Source organism: Haliotis asinina, chromosome 3 (genome assembly GCF_037392515.1).
Source record: "Haliotis asinina isolate JCU_RB_2024 chromosome 3, JCU_Hal_asi_v2, whole genome shotgun sequence".
NCBI classification, from domain to species: domain Eukaryota; kingdom Metazoa; phylum Mollusca; class Gastropoda; order Lepetellida; family Haliotidae; genus Haliotis; species Haliotis asinina.
The window spans coordinates 39,232,788-39,253,090 of record NC_090282.1 but is presented as its reverse complement, the minus strand read 5'-3'; the positions used below and the strand labels follow the sequence as shown (position 1 = coordinate 39,253,090).

Below are 20,303 nucleotides of genomic sequence, written 5' to 3'. Positions count from 1 at the left end.
GTAAATCAAGGCATATATATTTTTCCTGTAATCAGATAAAGACAACTAGCCCCAGAAGAGCCATAACATTAGTACTCAATCAACTCAAACTGTGAAATGGTTAATCATTCTTTTCCTGCTGATGTGGGACAATAGGTGTAAATACATTGTCCAGTCTGGGACCTCTGGCCACTGCTGGAGATTCATGTCTACCAAAAAACGTCTTCAGGAAGAGGAATGCACGGTATGTGCATACTACACATACATGCAACGTCCACTGTATAAGAATCCATGGAGATCTGGGTTAGAATTGTGGTGGCGAGTGGTCCTGTGTGTAGTGCGCAGGTCACAAAATCAGTTGAAGTTAAGCACCGTTGAGCTCGGACAGTCCTTGGATGGGTGGCCGTGTTTGGCAGCTTGATTCCTGAGAGTTTCTAGGACGTCGGTCCTGCCCCACAACGAAGCACATGTGAAACATGTGGTCTCACCTTAGGCAAGTGAGTTTGTTCAAAAAATGTCTCTGTCCACCCAGCAGAAAATCTGTACCTGGTGAGATAAGGTCATGTGACTATAACCTTCTAGCGCCTAACAGGCAACTTGGGTTATCTGGGGTAATAATAATGATGTTCAGTGTATGCTCTTAGAGCATGTCCCTTAGTGATGTGGATGAGGCGCCATATAAGTACTCTTATTATTATTAGAATTGATCTTCAGCAACCCATGCTTGTCATAAGAGACTAATGGGATTAGGTGGTCAGACTCGCCGACTTGGTTGACACAAGTCATTGTATCCCTATTGCATTCATCGATGTTCATGCTGTCGATCACTGGATAGATGGTTCAGACTTGATTACTTACAGACTTGCAACTTAGAACTGAAATATTGCTGAGTGAGGCGTTAAATGGCCAACCAACCAACCAACCAAAGTATAAGGAATGTAAAGTGTATACCATGTGCAATACTGTGTCTGTCAAACATTAGCAGAACTATTAGAGAAAGTCAACAGTGATACTACACAGTCATTTCTCCCAAAAAGCCACTAAACGTCTTAGAATTTTGCTGAACCGACCAGAGTCATCAAATATACCAGAAAGGCATCAAACACCAGAAAATCACTAAACTTACAAGAAATATCACCCACTCTACCAAAAAGTCACTAAACCTCCCAGAATGTAATCAAACACACCAGAAAGTCACTAATCTTAAAAAGAAAAGCCACTGACTCTATCAAAAGTCATCCACTTTACTAAAAGTCACCAACTGCACCAAAAGTCATCAACTCTACCAAAAGTCACCAACTCTGTCGAAAAGTCCCAACTCTACCTAAAAAAATCACCAACTCTACAAAAAGTCACCAAGTCTATCAAAAGTCACCAAACATCCCAGAAACTTTTATTCAAATCAAAAAGTTACCCACCCTATGAGGAAGTTAACAGACAACTCTGAAATATCAAATTCTATACATAAAGGTTTAAAAACCTGCAAGATGTGATAGTAAATGGTTTGTAATAGGACATACCAGACAGAAAGTGAAACTAACTGGCTGACATTTGTTGATGAATCAGAACTGCTGCAAGTGGCAAAAAGGATATCAAACATTAAGGCAAAAGCGTAACTGTGAACTGTAAGCAGAGTGTGTTCTCAAAGAAAGAACTGGCATAGTCTAAACACAAACGCTCTGGCACTGCTGAGACACTGCATGGCACACACACATCACAAAAACTACCTTTGGCTTGACAAAAGGGCTCTCATGCAATTTGCATTTGACTCATCCAACATACTTACCTCTAGGCTGAAGATGTGAAAATGAAAGAATAACATTCAGTTAGCATGGTTAGAGTGACAGAATGTTGTTTTATGCCACATTAAGGAATATTTTAACAGTATCATTGCTATCTGTAATAAATGGATTAGTGCCAAAGTGTTCCTGACAAATGGGAAAAAATATACTTCCACATGCTAGTCTCACTCAGACACAGCCAGTCGGTCAACTGATCACTCCCTCCATTTTGGCCTCATTGCATGTTGACTTTTATCAGTTGACATGTCTTTCTAACAGTCATGAGGAATACATTTGGAGAGGGTGTTTCCATTAAAGTTGGGGAAAGTGGAGTGGTATGCAATTAGCATGTCAGGATTATGGAAAATATGTATATTTGTCCCCTTGATCCACGTACTGACCCATGGTATTACATGACAAACTAAATGTGTGCAAAGTCCAAACAAAAGTTAACAATGGGTGCAGAAAACCCAAAATACTGTGCCCAGAGTGATGCATAAATATACCAAGAGTGTATCTACGGCATATCAAGAGTAGATACCTGAGTCTGTTATTTCCGACAGTCATGGTTGCTGACTACCGTGACCGTCCTGGTGATCATTGATTGCAATCACTGACCATGTGTTCACTGATCATCATCACTGACCACATGATCACTGATTCATTCAAAGCTCTGAAGTAAACATCTGAATGTACACTACTCTACACCATTTCAATACTTAACAGGACCCTCATATTTACCAGCGAGGTCTTGTAAAATATATACTGATGAGATTCCCCTTGAACCCCACTTTCGTAAGTCCAGTAAAACCAGCTATCCTTGATATCTCCAGAGCATACGTTACGAGAGATCTCCACTATACCCTGGATGCATCTATGGCTTTCATTACCTCCCTTTGCTGGCCCTGCATCCCGTAGATGAATCCAGTGAATTGTGGAGGTTTATCAGCACGTATACCCTGGAGATAGCGAGTATGAGTAAAACCCTGCTGACTGCATATAACCTACTATCTCTCACCTCAAGAGTCTTGGTTAGGTAGACAATACTGGCTCGGAAGAATGCCTGGGCATCACCATTCAGCACCGGCAAGCGGAATGTCTGGTATTCCTTCTGAATAATATTTGGCTGGTAGATGGAGATTGACACTTGTTTACGTAGTGGCTTCTTTCTGTAAAGCAAGAGCAAGCAGTTGCTCTACGAGTGAGTGAGTCTTCAAGCTATATCATGATGCTGACACCCAAAATGGACTTCACATCTAAAATTGACCATCTAAAGTTGATTGCATTTCAACTAGAGTTTGTGAAATACTGTCCTGATGTCACCTAAACAGGATGTCTTCAGACCTTGTATCGTGAGTGAGTTTAGTTTTACACTGCACTCAGCAATATTCCAGCTATATGGTGGCAGGCTGTAAATAATCCAGGCTGGATGAGACAATCCAATGATCAACAGCATGAGCATTGATCTGCGCAATCGGGAACTGATGACATGTGTCAACCAAGTCAGCGAGCCTGATCACCAGATCCCATTAATTGCCTCTTACAACAAACACAGTTGCCTATAAATGGTAAGCACGGGTTGCTGAAGGCCTACTCTACCTCGGACCTTCATGGGCCCCTTGTGTATCGGCATCAAGTAATAACATCTCATTTTAAAGAATTAGGAAGATGACTTAATACCTACCATGATGAAAACACTTTCCTACAGATTACAAGGAGATGCCAATCCAGAGCATACATTATCTAATATTCACAGTATCATGAACTAACTATCCTTAAATAAACTCAAGTGAATGAATGAGTTTATTTCTACTCCACTTTCAGCAATGTACCAGCAATATCATGGCAGGTGGGCACCAGAAATGCGCTTCACAGATTGTACCCTTGTGAGGAATCGACTTGGGTCTTCAGCGTGATGAGCAAACGCTTTAACCATTATAATGGCTACCCACCACACAAAAAAACTCAAGAAGGTGTTATGTAGCTTGTTACCTTGCAGGCATACTTGAAGAGCTGTCTAACAGACCTCCAAATTTCTTGACATATGGTCGTGTCTTTGCTTCATAATCAGACCAAAAATCCTGCTTCTCTTCCAGCCTTTCTGAGAGAAAGGTTTTGAACATGTCAGTTTGGAGAACCTACAAAAACAGTAAAAGCAAGTTACGTCCCATTGTATAGTAGTCAAGCATTCTCTCACAGACTTACTGGCTAATTTCAGAATGCCAAACAGGAATACTGGTAAGCATATCTCAGAAGTGAGTGAGTTTCGTTTTACACCCCACTGAGCAATATTTCAGCTATATGGCAGCAGCAAACATGGTTTGCTGAAGGCCTAATATTTCTACCCCAGACCTTTCTTTCATATATAAAGAATCCATAAGGTGATGGCATATTAAACGTTACATTAATATTGTGTGTCAAGGGATCATTATTGCATAATTGATGTTATCATTGTCATTATGACTTAAAGATATATTAAGTGCCCAGAGCCACAAAAAACCTGCAATTCGGTCGCAATGCATGTAGTTTACAGTACTGTTACACCAATGTACCCTCGGTACTAGCCATGGAGTCCTGGGTACTAGAACATAATGATGACTCAAAGTACCTTAGGAACCTGCAGACCAAGTTAATGTCTGTACGTAAGGATCCATAAAACTGAGCTGATGGATCTAAGGATCCCTACCTAAGGATCTGTAAGACCAAGCTCATCACCATTAAAAACGCTTTGAGACCATCTTACCCTCAGGTCATCTTACCCTTAAGACTCTCTTACTCTAAAGACCATCTAACCCTTAAGGCCACCTTGTTCTTAATACCATCACACCCATTAATACGGCCAGTGAGTGAGTGAGTTTAGTTTAATGCTGCATTTGGCAATATTTCAGCAATATCGAGACAGGGTACACTGGAAATGGGCTTCACACAGTGCATCCATGTGGGGAATCAAACTGGGTCTTCATGATAAGCGGACATTTTAACCATTTGACTACCCCACCACCCCCTACACACTACTAAAACATGTACACATTTTGTGACATACCAGAAACTACTTTCAAAATGAATTCAAAGGGACTGCTCATAAGGCCACCCATAATGCCATCTTAACCTTTATACCACCTCACCCTCAAGGCCATCTCACCCTTAAGACCATCTTACTCTTAACACCATCTCTTAGTAGTCGTACTGCCATCTTAACCTTTATACCACCTCACCCTTTAGGCCATCTCACCCTTAAGACCATCTTACTCTTAACACCATCTCTTACTGCCATCTTAACCTTACTCCCACCTCACCCTTTAGGCCATCTTACTATTAAGACCATCATACTCTTAACACCATCTCTTACCGTCATCTTAAGCTTACTCCCACCTCACCCTTTAGGCCATCTTACTATTAAGACCATTTTACTCTTAACACCATCTTACTCTCAAGACCATCTTACTCTTAATTTCATACTACTCTACAAGTCCATTGCAGGCAAAAAGCCTTAATACAGTTATGTTAACACACAATATTAATTTGACTAAATATTCCAGCTGTCAAGTGATGGATGTTATTCGACATTCATTGAGTGATGTGGGGTCCAGATACGCAGGACCCAGTGAGATCAGGTCCAAACCTTGGAGGCAAGCCCCAGTCTGTGAATGACTTCAGCCATTGCGCCTAAGTATTAGCGGTCTGGAGTTTTTTGGTTAATTGTTTCAACAGTAAGAAGTAGTAATAACAGCAAAGCACTATGACAGTTGAGAGAGAAACAGCAATTCTGAGAGGTACAGTCCATTTGAGTCAAAATCTCCCCAAGGACTTGCACTGTAAATCAAAAACAAATAATCGTAAATGACTCAAACGCCAAATAAACAGGAAAAACACAAATTATGATGGTTTGTTAAACAACTTTCATCATATTTTGTAGACAAAAATTAAAACAAAATTCTGTAGAGTTGGTGTGTTTTTCCTATTTACTTTAGTGTTAGTTTGAGTCAATTACAGTTATTTGTTTTTGAGTTAAGAGTGCAATTCCTTAGGGAGATTTTGACTCAAACGGACTGTACTGCGTGACAGAGTGAGTTGTGTTGAAAAAGTGTGAGTTTAATGCCAAATGTCCGTGAAGTTGATACCTCAGTTTTGGTATGAAGCATGCCTCTGTTAAAAAAAAACACACATTATATTTGTAGAAACATGTTAAAAGAAAACAATTGGTAATTCACCATTTGCATTTTGAAGACAGTAATTATGGTTAGACACATTTTGCAAAGTTTAATCAACAATCAAGCAATATTATTATTATCATGGCTGGACACACAGGAAATGCCAATGTTACTATCAGATATGCAAGGATAGACATATGGTATAGTGGTTGGTTTGTTACCTTATCATAGAAGGGTTTGTCAGTTTCTGCGACAGATTCCTTGAAGGCTTCAACATTAAACTTGCATAAATCGACCTTGAGTTCACGTACCACACCCCTGCATGGAAAATTGGTTAAAAACATGTCAAAACTTCACAATATTCCTGATATTCTATTTAATTATGTATGGCCGAACTATAATGAGAATGAAGCCAGTTTAAATTTACAGACTTGAAAATTTATTTTACCAATATTTACAAGAAATGTGTGGTGCAAGGGTCCTGCTGTATGGAGAGACAGAAAGTCATTTTCTACAAATATTGATCACATGGCTATGGTTGATATTTTGCATAAGGCATAATTAGACAGTTTCATCATATGGGTGAGTGAGTGAGTGAGTGAGTTTTATGCCACACTCAGCAATATTCCAGCTATGTGGTGACTGTAAATGATAGAGTCTGAACCAGATATTCCAGTGATCAACAGCATGAGCATCTATCTGTGCACTTGGGAGCCGATGACATGTGTCAACCAAGTCAGCGACCGCGACCACCTGACAAGCATAGTCACCATTTATGGAATAGGTAAAAACGCCATTAAACACATTGTACTCTAATACCATTAACTACCAAAATCAGGCAAAGCTGTATTGTATGCAAAATGTGATAACATTCTCATGTGGTACTATTCATTGTAAGTATATTTCTGATGATTAGAGCTGATGAAACAGAGTGATCACCTTAGTTGTTGGAGTCCAAGCTCATTCCCCATGTATGACACCACAGATAGCCATGTTGAATGGAATTTGCTCAAAATACAAGTTGTATTTCTTTACCTCAATTCAGAAAACAGGTTCCAGTTGACAGTTTAAGAGCTAGTCAAGAATATTTTAATGCCTTTTAACAGCTTCCAACATGGTTTCCTGCATTCAACAATAGAATATCTGCCTCATTCCTATTAGACCAAATTTTATGACTGCAACCCAAACCTGTAGGTCTAAGTATAATATGTTGGTTATTCATAGATCCACTGACATTCTTATCTACTGATACTGCTTCCTAGTTTTAGACCAGTTCCAAGTTTTACTTTTGCAGACCATCTTGCTTCCTGTCCTAGATGGACTTATACAATCCTTTCAGCCATTAGCAATTTAGATAAATCTAGTAATACAGTAAAATACATGCATGCTATCACTAAAAATAGCCGCAATATTCCAGCTATATGACAGCGGTCTCTAAATAATCGAGTCTGGACCAGACAATCCAGTGATCAACAGCATGAACATTGATCTGCGCAATTGGGAACTGATGACATGTGCCAACCAAGTCAGAAATTTACTATGAATATATCGGGACTTCAGTTATCTCTAAGGAAGATATTAGTGTAATGATACAGATCATATAAACATATCAGAAAACAGACAAAATTGAACAATATATCAGAGGCTAAAAAATACCATCACCCGATGCTCAGGACAGGTCAGTTTTCATTTTGGGCAATCAAATATTGGTATCTTACCTGTCCTTCAGATAATAGATAATTTCTGCTTATGGTTTCAAAATGCAAATGATTTCATTTCACATCTGCTGAAAATGTAGCAACTAAATTTCGCAGTGATAATAAAGTAGGGTTTACTGTCTTGGCTATTTATCTCTTTTCGATAAATAGTCCAGTAAACATCAACAACAATACCACGTTGACTTATGCTTGCTATTTCATCATTATGATTTGGTAATAAAATCAGGGCAAGTGAAAAATTTGCCAGGACAAGTTACTTTCTCAAAGTCACTTGTTAAGTGTGGCAAGTGGCTTTTAAAAAAATGCTAAACCCCTGCATATAATGGCTGAAGAGCATATAGCTGTGTACAGAAATAGTTTATAACATTGGGCAATCTTTACTACACAGATTGGGCACATGTATGTGTAAAACTACCTGAAAAGGTTGACCATGAGTTCAAGGAAGGCAAGAGTTATCTTCCTGTTCAGTTCCTGCATCTTCCTGGACCTAAGATCCCTTTCCTCATCCAGGTCATAGCTGCAGGGCCTGGGAAGAAACAAGGTCAACATTTCACTTCAGCAAAATACTCTTTTGGAAAATGAACTATATTTTTGTCAACATTAGTCCTGAATACCCACAGTTGTCATTCAAAGTTATTAGTTAACTGCTTTGCTGGGAAACTGTTCAGGGTCCACATGCTCCCTTAGGTGAGTCACATTAGCCTGGGCTCACTTGAACAAAGTGATATTAGCGCTACGACTGTCTTGAGCCTAGGTTAGAGAATGAGAGTTAATGTGACTCACCAAAGGGAGCCTCATGCTTGACCTACCTCTGCACATCGTCAAGGTCTTTCTGGTAGCGAAAATCCTTGGCAACTTTCCTGAAGAACTGGGCTGGCTCCACTGGTACATCAGGGATCGTCTTCTCTACACCTCCATTGTCTGAAGGTTCTGGGTTTATCTTTACTGTGCCCTCATCAATGTTGACTACAACCAGTCCCTCCACCTACAAATATGAGAGAAGCAACCTTTCTGAACTTCTCCAGGGAGATGCTGTCGTGTGACATCACACCTCCACCTGTATCCTTATTCACCAGATTGTGATAGTGAATTAAACATATGCACCTGATCTACCACTTCCACATACTTCCTGTGACATCAAGATACCCACCTGATCCACCACCTCCATATGCTTGCTGTGACATCAAGATACCCACCTGATCCACCACCTCCATATGCTTGCGGTGACATCTAGATACCCACCTGATCCACCACCTCCATATGCTTGCGGTGACATCAAGATACCCACCTGATCCAACACCTCCATATGCTTGCGGTGACATCTAGATACCCACCTGATCCACCACCTCCATATGCTTGCGGTGACATCAAGATACCCACCTGATCCACCACCTCCATATGCTTGCGGTGACATCAAGATACCCACGTGATCCACCACCTCCATATGCTTGCGGTGACATCAAGATACCCACCTGATCCAACACCTCCATATGCTTGCGGTGACATCAAGATACCCACCTGATCCAACACCTCCATATGCTTGCGGTGACATCTAGATACCCACCTGATCCACCACCTCCATATGCTTACGGTGACATCAAGATACCCACCTGATCCACCACCTCCATATGCTTGCGGTGACATCTAGATACCCACCTGATCCACCACCTCCATATGCTTGCGGTGACATCAAGATACCCACCTGATCCACCACCTCCATATGCTTGCGGTGACATCAAGATACCCACCTGATCCACCACCTCCATATGCTTGCGGTGACATCTAGATACCCACCTGATCCACCACCTCCATATGCTTGCGGTGACATCTAGATACCCACCTGATCCACCACCTCCATATGCTTGCGGTGACATCTAGATACCCACCTGATCCACCACCTCCATATGCTTGCGGTGACATCTAGATACCCACCTGATCCACCACCTCCATATGCTTGCGGTGACATCAAGATACCCACGTGATCCACCACCTCCATATGCTTGCGGTGACATCAAGATACCCACCTGATCCACCACCTCCATATGCTTGCGGTGACATCAAGATACCCACCTGATCCACCACCTCCATATGCTTACGGTGACATCAAGATACCCACCTGATCCACCACCTCCATATGCTTGCGGTGACATCAGATACCCACCTGATGCACCACCTCCATATGCTTGCGGTGACATCTAGATACCCACCTGATCCAACACCTCCATATGCTTGCGGTGACATCAAGATACCCACCTGATCCACCACCTCCATATGCTTACGGTGACATCAAGATACCCACCTGATCCACCACCTCCATATGCTTGCGGTGACATCTAGATACCCACCTGATCCACCACCTCCATATGCTTGCGGTGACATCCCATCATGAAGGTGCCTGGAGCTTCCAGCAGCTCTAAGGAAGACACAGAAAGAACCGGGACGTACGTGAACCTCCAGGAGAACGGCAGGATAAAGTTGAGGAAGCTCTAAAGATAACATTGAAAATTTTAACCATTAATCGTCCATATATATATATGTATAACCTACCTCATGTATTGTACCATCTCTCTTTAATTTGACAAAAGAGTGGAAACGAAAAAAAACTTGTGAACATATCTCGCTCTCTGGTCCAAGCACCCGTCCTCCATGTTGTCCTTGTACCTGGACATCTCTCTGTTCACTTCAAACGATACGTTGTGCATCTGTCTATTAAAATCAGATTCAAAGGACCACGGTAGTCTCAAAAAGTTCAGCCTTTTATCTGTCCTCCTAAGAAGAATGATTCAACTCCTCTATGTCTTGTGGCTAGCACATAACCAAGATAATGAGGTATCTGTTCGAAAACAGTAGACAACAGCTCAATAATCAGGTTCATCGCATGATGTAAGCATCCTGGTTTGATGCTACATGTAGTAATGTCTCATTCACAGCACCAAAGTTGGAAGGGTTCATCAAATGATTGTTTCCAGATGTGCTACATTTCTGTCTGCAACCAGGAATGAAGAACTACTTTTCTTTGAGCATAGTGTATTGATATTTTTTATCTAGTGTATTAAGTCCATGTACATGAGCCACACTGGTTGAGAATCTTGGTGCAGGGAACCCACTTCAAATGTGCTTAAGATTCTTGAAGGCCAAATCTAATGATCCTGTCATGTGAGTGATACAGTCTCTTGGTGTTAAAGTAATGAATGACACATGCTGTCCCATCATGCAATAATGCTGCTTGATAATTTCAATTTCTCCCTAATCCATGCTAAAACCTGGCCTGGTTTGACAATAACAAAACTCCCGTCACATCCAGATATTTTGTCCAAATGATCCGGTGACGAAGTCTTGTGTCAACATATTGGAGCAACAGTGCAGCAGCTGAAGGGACTGGTATCCAGATAGTTCTCGTACGTACAGGAAGTACCATAGTGGCTGGCTGTCCCTCATGATGACATAGGCAAAGTATGCTGCTGACATGGTATTCCACTATGAGTAACTGAATCCACATTCCTGTGGTAAAATATTGGCCCAATTGCTGTCAGGATTTCAACCAGCAATCTGAGGTGCTCTCGAGACTGTCGTCACATTAGCATTCATATGACGTGAACTTAAATTATGTGAATTCGATGAATGGTGATGGATGGAATCTGAATGACTAAGAGACATTGGATGATCCTCTATAGATGAAAATTTGTTCTAGTGCAATCTCGATTATGTAAAATGGTGAGAACTCCAGCCTGATGATAGCCATCAATCTTTTCATGAATGCTAGCTAGTTGATTGTCAATGTCGAAACTGTAAGTTTTGGTGGCACTACCTAAATCACTGAGGTAATTGATGGCACAGGTGGGGAAAGATTCAGCGCTTAACTGGGCACTATCTGTATGATATGAGATGTAGCAATTGATTGAAGCATTGTAGGATCACTGGCAGGTAGGTTCGTCACACCAGATCTTGTAAGTAACTGTGACAACATTGAACGTAGGTTCAATGAGCCCTAAATTCCCATCTGGTTCATGTTATCTATGACCACAATTCACAAACAAATAGATGATCGATGCGATGAATCTACATCTTCATTCCCCAATAAAAGGTGAAGATTCTCTGGTAATTAGGAGTCAGTCTGAAGAAGCATCCAGAAAATCATCCCCTAGGTTCGGACGATGGTGTGTGGGATCTCCTTTTTGCTACTTTCTCAGGATACTCTACTTTGGACTTTTCTAAAGAAGATACTCTCCTGATGGCCTTCTGATAGTCTCTGTGCAAACACCTGCGGGACCCAACTTTCAACTATTCAGTGAATCTATTCTTCCTCAGTCAAAGGTTTACAATAGGAACAATGATTAATCCAGGAGCAAAAACCCACACAATCTGCACATGATGTATGGGATCAGCAACAGAAGAGATAGTTCTACATTTATCACAAAGTTTCCTCTTCCTTTCTTTCCCATCATAATCTTGTTTGGAAAATTTCTAGTTTGCAAATTAGCGTCTGCACTGGAGAAGGGAGAACACTTCGGAATGGTCATGTGACTAGTCTGTGGAGCATGACATAAGACTATTGCGAGGGAAAGCGAGATGTCCAGGAAGGAGCACAACATGGAGGGTGGGTGCTTGGACCACAGGCTGGGATAAGTTCACCATTTTTTTTTGTTTCCCCTCATTCATCGAATTAAAGAAGAGAGAATACAATATGTGAGATAGAATGAGTTTAAAAATGATCACATATCTACTGAAAAGCATGTGAGATAGAATAAGTTTAAAAATTATCACATATCTACTGAAAAGCAAATGTGACTATTATCATATTTCTATTAATCTGGGATTTTGTATTCCAAAAGTGATGAAATGAAGACTGATGATAAGACTTTTAATCCTATGTAAAAATATTCAAACATCAAATTCAAAATCAGTCCAGCAAATACTAGATCCTAAACACAAGTCCCAGCTAGTTTCATACCTCAGCAGATACAATTTTCTTTTTAGAGATGTCTGAATGACTGTGTTTTAGATGTGTGACTAATTCTCATCCAGCTGTGGATATTCTTTGTGAGTTTAGTTTTACGCCGCTTTTAGCAATATTCCAGTAATATCATGGCAGAGAACACCAGAAAATGGGCTTCACACATTGTATACATGTGGGGAAATCGAACCTGGGTCTTCATCATGACGAGCAAACGCCTTAACCACTAGGCTACCCCACTGCCACCATACTCTTTGTAGTCAATACTGAGCACACAACTTAATGAATAATATTCCCCTATTAGGCATGATCCTGAACATATTTTGCGCAGTATATGTAACGGACACAGAGAGAAGGCTGTTCAAGCTGAAGCTTAAACTGAGTGAATGAGTTTAACTTAACACCACTTTTTGCAATATTCCAGCAATATCACGACAGGGGACACCAAAAATGGGTTTCTCATATTGTGCCCATGTAGGGAATTGAACCTGGGTCTCTGACGTGATGAGTAAATGCTTTAACCACTAGACTACCCCGTGGTCTCTAGGCTTAAACTTACCTCCATGATGACTCCAAGCTGGCCATAGCTGGAGGCCACAAACACAATCCGCTCCTCCGTGAGGATGCTGGTAAAGATCTTGAGAACGTTCTCTATGGAGAAAGCCAGGAAGACGAGGTGTAGTTGGATGTCAATCACAGGCATGTCTGGCCAGTCTGAGGGGTATAGTATCATCTGCATCTGGAAGGCTGAGAGCGTCAGGATCTGTAACATTGACCGTCTCACTATGCTCATCAAAATAATCAAAAACAAGCTATGATTCAAAAAGATAAAAACGACACGGTCAGTGTAAGGGACACTGTGGTTTTCTTCATGATATAAAACCAGAAAGACTTGGTTTGACCATTTGAGACTCAGATGAGGAGTTAGGTTTTTATGCAGTCATTCACTTAGTGGAAGAGGTCTGAAAGTGTACATGCCTTCATCACTCGACATGGAGCTTCCACATTACAGTTTATCCACATTACAGTTTATCCAGGCACTAATGCCTGTAATGTCAAATAACATATTACTTAGTTGGGCAGTCTTGGTTGGTAGTGTCAGAGTACCCCACATTCATGGATAGTTGTTTATAATATCAATCACTGGATTCTCTCATCTAAGTAAACTTAGTCTCAGTGTATTTCGTTACACTCCACCACTGAGTCTAACAAAACCTAGTAGAAGGTCGCGTCAGGTAACCTTTGAGCAATCAATGACAGTCCAATCAAATGCAAGACGGTTAAATAGATTTAACCAATCAGACAACGGCTACTATTTAGGGATCGGAGGGACTTTCAAAATAGTCAGGTCACCGACACAGATCTCTCCACAAACAAAAATCAGCATATAACACAGTTATTTGACCTGCAGTATATACGCTTTGGGGTTTCTGTTGACATGGTTACCATTAGCTAATATTTTCGCAAGATAACATCCTTCAATATTGTCAAAAACACTATTTTCAGTGACTGTTTACTCACCATTGTCATGGCAGTATGTACGCCATGTGCATCACCTGGAAGCGATCGTACGCTAAATAGCATTCGGAATTGTTTGGGTACGAACCTTTTCCAGATAAAAAGTTCATAAGGGATGTGCGATTGTGCACTTTCGCGATTTGGCTGTGTTCTGATTGGTCAATCTCAAAGGTTACCTGACGTGACCTCCCATAAGGTTTTGTTAGACTCAGTGGTGGAGTGTAACGAAAAGTACTGAGGATAAGTTTACTTAGACTGCTCTCATCTGGACAGAATTATGTAGAGGCCGCCATGATATAGTTGGAATATTGCTGAAAGAATATTTATGGGACACAAACAAAACAAAACAGAACAAAACACAAAACAACAACAACAAAAACACAAAACAAAACAAAACAAAACAAAACAAAACAAAACAAAACAAAACAAAACAAAACAAAACAAAACAAAACAAAACCAACTCACCACAGAGACATTGCCAGGTGGGGGGACAGGGGTCAATGTGAGGACGTGGGTGAACTCTTTCACAAAGGAGAACATTTCTTCTATGTCACGCTCTATGTTATGAACCATACTGAAAAAATACAGCAACTTGTATCACATGACAGTTCAGCCTTCAATAATTATAGATTTTAGGGAAAGCATATACACTGGCTGATGCAGCCTATTTACTGATCCATTTTCCTTTTATAATTTATTAATGTTTAATGTATATTGCATAACTTTGGGGAAATAACATACAGTTTAAATCAACAGTTCTAAACCATGGACTCTTTCAAAGCCATTGCTATCTGTATCAGATACGATACTCTCTATCATGTATAGAGTTATCAAAATAAGGTGCAAACTCAGTTCTAACAAGAGTCATCCAAAGATGACAAATCACCTCGCCCCAAATTATTTGAAAGAACAAATCAACTTGATTTTTTTCTTGTTTTTTTAAAGGCTAAGTCCAAATCCATGGAATTAATATAAAGTATAAATACCAAAATTGTGTAAATAGCAAAAGGTACCACTTTGGGATCTGCCTTATATATCTGCCAAAATTTGCTGACAGATATTGAAAGGTTTTCCAGTTGTGCTCCGGAAACGAAGCTCACCCCTCCTTTTTGAGATTAAGTCCAAAGTTTTTCCATAGAAAATGAGAGAAAAATATAAATGACGAATAAATGACCTATAAATAGTAAAAAAAAAAACCCACTTTAGTTTATGTTTGACATATCTACCACGTCTTTATGAAAGATATTGAATGGTTTCTGAGCTGTGCTGCAGAAATGGTCAACCCTCCCTTTTGAGACTAAGTTCAAATTGTTTCCATGGAAACCAATAAAAATGAAAATGAAAAAAATCTGTAAATAGCAAAAGACACCACTTTAGGTTCTGTTTCATACATCTACCCATTATTGTTGAAAAATAGTGAACGGTTTTTGAGTTAATCTCCAGATTAATCGATGCATATTTATACATACACTGTTATAACGGCACCCACTGTTGGAGGTTTACTGTAGTAGTCACATGAGTATGCAACTTTCATGTTGAGTGTTTAAAAATGGCTGCCAGGTATCTGGCAATATAAGAATTACATAAAGCATTTATATAATATTCAAAAAAAGAAACTTTACATTTGAAAAAAATGTAACTTTCTTAACTATTGGTGGGAAAGGGAGGCTCCCAATGGGAGAGTGTATTGAATGTCTGCTTGAAGTAGAAGGGAGCTTCAAGGGACTGCAAGTGTTCCACTGTCTTCACATAGACAGAGGAGATAAGCATAACAGGCATGAATCAGGATAAGGAAAAATTTGAATTTTAAGAAAATACTTGACACAAACCAGTCCATGCTGAATCCCAGCATGTGGGGGAATGGTTGCTGACATCAAAATGTTTGAAAAAAGAAATGCTGAACAAAAACGTAACATTACACTCACGTCTCTAGTGACTCGCATACATCATGAAATTGTGTATCATCTTGAGCTGAAGCATATCACTGTTAGCTTTAAAAAGTCACATCAATGGTACTCCACATGCATTAATTTGAGCTACTATAGATGACAAGAGAATGAACAGACATACAGAAGCTCAATGACACAACGCCACCATTTACAAGGACAGGAATTGCAGCATGAGGTGGCATGGCACTTCAGCATGTTCACACAGACCATCTCAAATCTATGGACCCAATACAATACTTGGAGTGTTAATGACAGACCTAGGTCAAGTCAACCTGTAGTTGCCAATGCTACCCAGAATCGCCCAATCTGGATGAGACATCTTCGTTCAAACACTACAGCTGCATCATCCACAACAATCCAAATCCCTAGACTGTGCCAAATCTCCGACCAGACAGTGCGCAATTTGGCTGTGGAAAGTCACGCCTTTCGCCAGAAGGCGAGTCCAGCGTCATGTCTTTCCTGTTATCAACATCAGTGGTTGATTTTTGGAGCATGACAATGCTCCACCTAACATGTTTGACAGGACATTCACCTGAAAAACAATGTTCAGGTAACCCATCGAAACATCTGAGGGATACTCTTGATCGAGTAATCTGCCACCTCAGACACTACAAGAACTGTACACAGCACTTTAAAAAAGTATCAAAACATTCCTCAAGACAGCATTCAGCACCTCCTTTCTTCTGTGGGTTACCGCTGCTAAGCTGTTATCAATGTTCATTGTGGTCACACTAAATACTGATATTTAACTCTGACCAAATGCTTCTTTTACCAAACACTTTCTCGATAATCATGTTTTGGAAATTTGTAAAAAGATGGTTTTATTGTAATTGAGCAATGATGTCTTGTTTGAATCAGTTATATACCCAACAACTACAAGAAACAAAATGCAAGTTAAGCCTAAAAAATGCAATTTCTCATACAGAAAGAGACATGGGAGTAAATAGTCACAGAGCTCCAGATAAGGTGCATATTTCACTCAATAAAAATTACATTTACTCAATTATTTACAAATTTGGGAGCACAATAAAAACGCATAAGAATCACTTAAAACCCGATAGGTCTATAATACCTCACATACTTTACTAAACTAGCTAAAATGTGTTGCGTATGATTCGTCATGATGCCCAAACTCTACAACAGCATTAGCAAATGGTGGTCTATGCCTATATAAATATACCGTTATAGGCGTAACCACTGTGCCGAGTTTACTACAATAGTCACATTTAAAAATGAATTTGAAAATAACTCAAAACTATTTCGCAATGTAACAATTAACAACAACTTTTAGTCTGTTGAGAACAATTTATATTCACATATGTAGGAGAATTAATTACCCAATGAGGATAAGAAACTCTGTGTTAAAGTACTCCATTCTTTAAACTAGTGGGAGTATACGAAATGCTAGTTACTCCTCAAAAAATGCAATTACTCATGCACAAACAGACATGGAAGTATATACCCAATTGCTTGAAAAATTATCTGGAGCTCTGACATTGTTGATCATATGTCTGTCTCAAACTTTGCTTGTATTCCTAACGCATCCATTATCCAAGCAGTATTACCATGAGAGACACTCCTTCATGGAGTAGAAGTAGGGATACTTAGAGATGAGGATACAGCACTGAGGGAGATAAGCTCGCGTCTTGGTGGAACTCAGGGTTGTCTTCTTTACCTCAAGACTCAGGTTCAGATTCTCGGAATCTTCCTTAAAAACATCGATATAAAATAACGTTAATAATAATGTTAATCATTAGATGATTATATGCAGTCTCCAATATTCAGTGTTTTAATACACAGAGATATAATTATCACCTATGTAGATGAAAGTTAGTTCTGTGATGAAATACTTCCAAACATGCTCAAGGAGTATTCACAAAATACAAAAGTAATTATTTCACTGACGTTACTCAATCCATGAAGTTTAGGGTTAGAACTGATCATCAACTATTGATATTGATGCTTATCATAAGAGATGACAAAAGGCATTGAGTGGTCAGTCTAATTGACTTAGTTGACATGTCATTGTAGCCAAATTGCATGGATTGATGCTCATGTTCTTGATCACTGGTTTGTCTTGTCCAGACTCCAAAACTTACAGACAGCCACCACATAACTGAAATATTGCGGACAGCAGTGCAAACTAAACTCACTCTCTCATGCTATTCAAAAGGTGTTACCTTCTGTAAGATATATGGTTTGTAGAAAGTGAGACAAGTAGCATAATTCCTGTTGCCAGAGAGATCCGTGAAGACAAGGAAATGGACAGAGTTTTCAGGCTTGTGTCTGTGCACTTTGGCATTTTCTGGTAACAAAATAAGAATTGCCATTAAAATTAAACATATTTTAAAGTATAAAACTCAAACTCATCTGACCATAAACAAATAATCACACGTGAGTGGTAATTAAAGTGTGCCTTACTGGCCTCTTGGCACCAATGTCGATGAACATCACACTTGTTAATGACAAACACAAGACAATTAATTGAGACGATTTAATCAAGAAATAAGAATAGAATGATCTATATAAAATGCTTACAACAGACCTGAGTTTTCATCACAACAAGACGTTGGTCACAATTACACCACCTGCTAAGCGAGCCGGAGTAGGAATTACACCACTGATCAAGAAAGAAATCTGCCTTTGGAAGAAAGACAAACCCCAGACAACACAGGTCATCTCTTTTGAACAACAACCATCAAAGACTTTTTAAGTTAGACACTAGATGTCCTCATGTTAGTGTAGAAACAGTTGTATGAAAACAGTAGCACATTCTACATCCGGGTAATAATGGCTGCAGATGTGTGGAAACAAACGCGAGTTCTGTGCCAATGTAGTTATGACATTCATGTGCATGTAGGTATGAACCTGACTGATTAAATGATTTTATACGTATGTTACGCCATCTATGAATGTTATTAAATGATAACAAGGATGTATTGTTAGTATTTTTTATTACTGTGAATATTTTTACACATGATGAAGATAACTAGATGTACCATTTCTGATACACATGCAACAGAATGACGATCAGGACATTAAGCAAACATTGATATTTTCACACAGTTGCATTAATCCAACATTCTCCTTATCTGACATATTTCTCTGCAAGCACAAGTGTCGGATTAATGAGAACTGACTGTGAAACAATCAGCAGGGTTAAACATATGCTAACCAAAACCGAAGCTTTTGAAAGGCGTTTAGAAGTTGGACGGAACATGAATACATGGCACCTTTTATTGATAACAATTTGTTTTTTGTTCTTTACATAATGTTTTAGAGCTAATTCTTGCTCTTTCATTTACGTGTTGAAGGAGCAAGAATTAGCTCTGAAACATCATGCAAAGAATAGAAAAACAGTTGTATAGTGAAGCCTTGTTAATCCGGATGGTTGTGTTTTTCAGCAAATTTGCCCGGATTGCGAATCATCCAGACTACTGAATCAAGACCCACATTTCAGCAAGAGTTGTTTCCCTTTACTATTACAAAAAAGACACGACTCTTTCATGGTTGTTTATGTTTGTTTAAGCTTTTTCATCACATTCATCACATCAATAAATTTTCTGAGTGACAAGTCATTGTCTGAATCTGAAAATACATGTACATGCGCATACATATCACAGACATGAGAATGAGAAATTGTTAAAAACACTGAAATACCAAGCCAGGGGTCGAGGGGGCTGCTTAGGCCATTCCCAACAAAATTTGTTCTTTATAGATGAGTCAATGTCTTTTAGACGATCGTCATTTTCACCTCGCTTGATAATGGTTACAGGTAGCCAGTTTCCCTTGAAATGCTGCTTACCACAGACGCAAAGGTATGGCAATTCACTCCTTACACATTACCACTAGAATAGGTTACTGATTGTGCCGTATACTAAGAACTAGGGTTCAGAAACTCAACACATCGCATAGGTTTCCCTGGTTCACTCTCCGCGTTAGAAATATAATCTCCGCACACAGTTAGCAAACACTTCTATGTTCCCAATGACAGACGCTGCTACGGAATGTGAACATGATTTACAGTGCCCAGACAGTGAAGCAATTTACTGTTTATTTTACTGATTGGTTACAGCTATTTAGTGTCCGGTTCCCGAAACTGAATTTCAGGATTATCGAAGCAAATTATATAGGCATTGATTGGTAACAAGCTGAAATCGTCCAAGAGGCGAGACATCTGGATTATCGGCGTCCAGACTAATGAGGCTTCACTGTAATTCATAAAGCAAAACTGGTTGCATGGAATATGTGGA

At 39.6% G+C, this 20,303-nt stretch overlaps 1 protein-coding gene across 1 annotated transcript in view; it reads right to left on the bottom strand.

Moving 5' to 3' along the window:
• LOC137277976 (DENN domain-containing protein 3-like) overlaps positions 1-20,303 on the bottom strand; it is a 39,236-nt gene that overhangs the window by 17,662 nt on the left and 1,271 nt on the right. The window contains exons 3-12 of the mRNA XM_067809997.1: positions 18,231-18,355; positions 17,616-17,758; positions 14,567-14,675; positions 13,143-13,346; positions 9,975-10,115; positions 8,439-8,614; positions 8,045-8,155; positions 6,133-6,229; positions 3,753-3,898; positions 2,779-2,929 (exon numbers count right to left, since the gene is read on the bottom strand). Coding sequence (XP_067666098.1) covers positions 2,779-2,929; positions 3,753-3,898; positions 6,133-6,229; positions 8,045-8,155; positions 8,439-8,614; positions 9,975-10,115; positions 13,143-13,346; positions 14,567-14,675; positions 17,616-17,758; positions 18,231-18,355 — 1,403 coding nt within the window. The remainder of the gene's footprint in view (positions 1-2,778; positions 2,930-3,752; positions 3,899-6,132; positions 6,230-8,044; positions 8,156-8,438; positions 8,615-9,974; positions 10,116-13,142; positions 13,347-14,566; positions 14,676-17,615; positions 17,759-18,230; positions 18,356-20,303) is intronic.